Below are 4,041 nucleotides of genomic sequence, written 5' to 3'. Positions count from 1 at the left end.
ACCCCCAAAACCGATACCCGAATCAATCACTAACAAAAGCCATTGATTTGGTTCGGGTTGGATCCAATTACCTGTTAATTTCAGAACCAATTTAATTAATTCGGTTCGAATTCGGACGGATAATCGGGTACCCGCTACCTGTGCTCACCTCTACTCTCAAGTCCCCACTCCTAATTCCCATGCCCCAAATGTAGATTCTTTCTTTCATTTTTTTTTTTTGTCATAATCTGTCCTTTTGCGTTAGAAAGGCCCGGAGGACGTGATCACATGGGTTGATTGCACATTTAAAGTACGATTGGGCTTTCACAAATCTGGGCCCAAACTCTTCAAAGATTTACAGAATTATTTTATTGTGATTTATTCTAAATCCTGGATTAGCTTTTTCCATTTTTAAACGGGCATTAATATTTACGCGTCTGAATATGAATAATAATACATAAAAAAGGATCTAACTTGAATGCAAGCGACGATTTTTGGATGCCTTTTGCCAAATGGATCAAGCACTAACCAATATCGATGTGAAAAGGAAATGTACTTATTTTATTGTGGTTTTCCCCTAAAGAATATGCAACTGTTAACTTTATCTGTGCACCACCGTCCAGTCCACCCCGTTCCCAATCAAATAACAGCTTTATCCTAAGCCAAAAGTTTAGGCCAAGTATAAATATAAATACTACTATTTACTGAAAAGATCAAGAACCATCTTGTAAAATATAGGTTGTGTTGTTTGTTTTATTCCTTCTTACTGAAGGAATCCTGAGAACCTTGCCGTTACACCCAACAAGTAACAAGCGCGTTCCGTTGTTGACGTGAGATATGAAATGAAAATGAAATTCAATTAAAATTAAAATTTGAAATTAAATCCCCAAATCCAAACACATTCTCTTTCCTTGCTCACTAATTCACTATTCACTCACTTAACTTCACCTCAGCTCAGATCAATGCAAGAACCTTCTAGAACCGCCACCGGTTACCCGGCCCCACCCTTCAACCACCCTAACGGTGGCCAACCGCCACCGCCATCCACCACCGCCTACCCCTACGCCGCACCTCCTCCCTACCAGCCCCATCCTCAGTACTACAATCCCCAACCCTACCAACAGCGCTACTCCCCTTCCCGCTCCTTCTTCCGCGCCTTCATCGCCACCATGATCTGCCTCGCCGTCGTCTTCGGTGTCGTCCTCATTATCACCTGGCTCGTCCTCCGCCCTTCCCTCCCTCACTTCACCATCACCACCTTCTCCGTCCAGAACTTCTCCACAACAGCACAAACCGTCTCCGCCACGTGGCACCTCACCTTCCTCCTCCGCAACAATAACCACAAGATGTCCGTTACCTATAACGTGCTTCGCCCTTCCCTCTTCTACCACTCTAACTACCTTGCCGACTCGCAGCTACCGCCGTTCAAGCAGGACACCAGGTCCGAGAACACGCTCAACGCAACCTTGGTTGCCGTCGACGCTTACCTCGAGCCACGCGCCGTGACCGATTTGAACGCCGAGAAGTCGAGTGGCTCCGTTACGTTCGACGTGCAGCTGCTGGCTTCCGCATCCTTCCGATCCGGTTCGTGGCGGTTCAGGCCGCGCGTGCTCAAGGTTCTCTGCCGGAAGGTTCCCGTGGGCTTAACGTCGAAATCCTCCTCCGGTCAGCTTGTCGGCGGATCCAGGGAGTGCCAGGTGTGGACTTGACTGAACAGTTTTTTTGAAACCCTAGGTTTGAGGAAAGGAGGAAAAATCTAAATTCAAATTGGTATAATGGTTTAATTTTGTGCCTTAGTGATTTGTGTTTTCAAGTGCTTTTTTTCGTAGGATTTGAATTGGATATTGTTGGTTAGTTTATTAATAGTATGGTTGTATATAATTCGCGTAATTTTTTGGCATTTTGGTTCCTTTTCAAGTGCATTGAGATTTGGAAATATGCGTGATAGAAGAAATTTGCACGTTTGTATGTTTATTAGAGATGAGAGACACAGAGAGGGAAGCAAGTGATGTATTCTCAGATGGTATGCTCTGGTTCATTGAGGGAGTCAATGGTCTATTACGATGACTGTAGCAACTAACTTATATTGTTGGTTATGGTTTGTCTGTTGATAGGTTCAACTAATAGATTATGACAAACTATTCGCTTGTCAATTTTCATAATACTATGAGAGGGAAAAATATCATTTGGCTATATCAATTTTAAGTAAATTAATCTATGCCTTTCTTTATGTCACCATGACTATGCATTGTCTTGAGGTATGTATTGCCTATTGGGATAGAATGAAAATAATCTGTCGAGTGGTAAATGCATTTCTAGGCATGGTTTTGGCTGTTTTCTTGGTATTCTTCCGAATAGAGGTTGATCACATAACGGCAAATGCAGTTTATATTATTCTGAAATTAACAAAGCTTTGAGACCTACTTTTGTATTTTTCTGTTACATTGGATCCTCTGAACATGTTGTAGTAATATCATTATAGTTTATCTAGAGTTTCGGCATCTCCCTGTTTCTATCTTACAGAATTTAATTATAAGCATGAATGTATGATAGGACACTATGCCATCATATGATACATATAGCCAATGCCATTTAGTGGCACAAAGGCTTTGCTGTTATTTGGTATGTCCCCTTTTATATCTTAGAGGTTAGAAGAATATATTGGATTGTAATAGTTATTTTCTGCAGAGTGTTTCCTGGTAACAAATTGAAGGCCTATTGATTATTGGGTAAAATAGTCATATTTGTTGTTGCCCTGCCCTCTTCATCCCCTTTAATTAACTCAAAAGAAAAATGTCAAAATCGAGTATTTGGGATGGTTAAGGGATGATGATGATGAAGTTATTGAAAGACCTTCAGTTCTTTCACTGTGCCGGATCTGGCTATGCATGGATATCAAGTTCGTGTATTTGGGATGGTTTGGTTAGTCCTATAGGAGGGATCATTAACCTGTTGAAGCTGGTATCCAACAGTATGACAGTTCTTATGCTTGCGGCTATTTATTTTTATGAATTGAGTACGAAATTGGGGCTTGCTGTTGATTTAGAGATTGGAGGAATAACACCTAAGACCCATTGGCGACAATTGGTCAGTTTTCTCCCCTTCTTCTTGAGTTGGGTTTTTGTGTTTATTCATTAGTTGTCTTGGGCATGATCGCGACTTTATGAATTAATCTTTAATAAAATGCTGGTGTGTTTTTTATTTCTTCTGAAGTCTAAAGAATTAGGAATTGGTGGTCTTTTAACATTTGATGCTTATAGTTGATACATTTATTTAGATGACGGTAAAAAAAACTTTCAGATAATAGATGGAAAAAGAGAATTCTATACGTAATAAATGGGATGATTCCTTACATACATTAAGGCCCTATTATTGGATAAGTTGAATCCCGACTGAAGTCCTGCCATATAACAAGCCTATCCCAATAGTCAAGGTTAACAATCTAACACTTAGTAATGTAAAATTACATTATTGGTGGAGTCCAGCCACAGAGGCCTTAGCATAAGAGTACATGTACCACCACTATTATGGAATGAACACGTGAACAATTGCCAGGCTGATGTGCAGCCGAAGTGATAATTGCTTTAGTTCTTCATCAAAACTAAGAAGTCCCCTTGCCCTTTTATGAAATGTCTTTTCCATGTAACAAACTTCATCTAGTGGGTCAAGACTTTGTTGTTTATTCTGGTAAGTTGATAGAGCTGTGATTCCGTTACTCTATTCACTGTTAGATATTGTGATTGTCAATTTTGATTCTCCAATCTCCATTCATTCAGATCCACTGCCCGACTGCAGTTGGTTTGATAGATAAAATAGTTTTCAGATAATCTAGAACAAATGCTAGAGCCATTTATTTGTAGGTTCTTGTTTTCAGGGGTCAGATCAGATGCAAATAATGAAGGGAATGGAAAGGTTGTACTTGGCTGGTTGATTCCCCACCTCCCCCACCCAAAAACGACCGCCTTTTTTTTTTTTCTTTCTTAAAGTTAAGTGATGGTTATGGTAATAGGCTAACTAAAGGTTATTGAATATCTAGGTAATTTGAAAATCTTTTTCAAATAA

At 40.1% G+C, this 4,041-nt stretch overlaps 1 protein-coding gene across 1 annotated transcript; it reads left to right on the top strand.

Moving 5' to 3' along the window:
* Window positions 1-700: 700 nt before the first annotated feature.
* On the top strand, window positions 701-1,879 carry LOC107614267 (uncharacterized protein At1g08160). The gene has a single exon (XM_016316493.3). It carries the CDS (start codon window positions 942-944, stop codon window positions 1,686-1,688), a length of 747 nt encoding a protein of 248 aa, XP_016171979.3. The 5' UTR covers window positions 701-941; the 3' UTR covers window positions 1,689-1,879.
* The last annotated feature ends 2,162 nt before the right edge of the window (window positions 1,880-4,041 follow it).

The sequence above is a fragment of the Arachis ipaensis genome, chromosome B8, assembly GCF_059453495.1.
Source record: "Arachis ipaensis isolate K30076 ecotype BB chromosome B8, ASM5945349v1, whole genome shotgun sequence".
NCBI lineage: Eukaryota > Viridiplantae > Streptophyta > Magnoliopsida > Fabales > Fabaceae > Arachis > Arachis ipaensis.
This window is presented reverse-complemented; position numbering and strand designations above follow the sequence as displayed.

Bases quoted from the DNA above. Each gene is read 5' to 3' on its own strand.
- LOC107614267 (XM_016316493.3), top strand. From the start codon at position 942: ATGCAAGAACCTTCTAGAACCGCCACCGGTTACCCGGCCCCACCCTTC.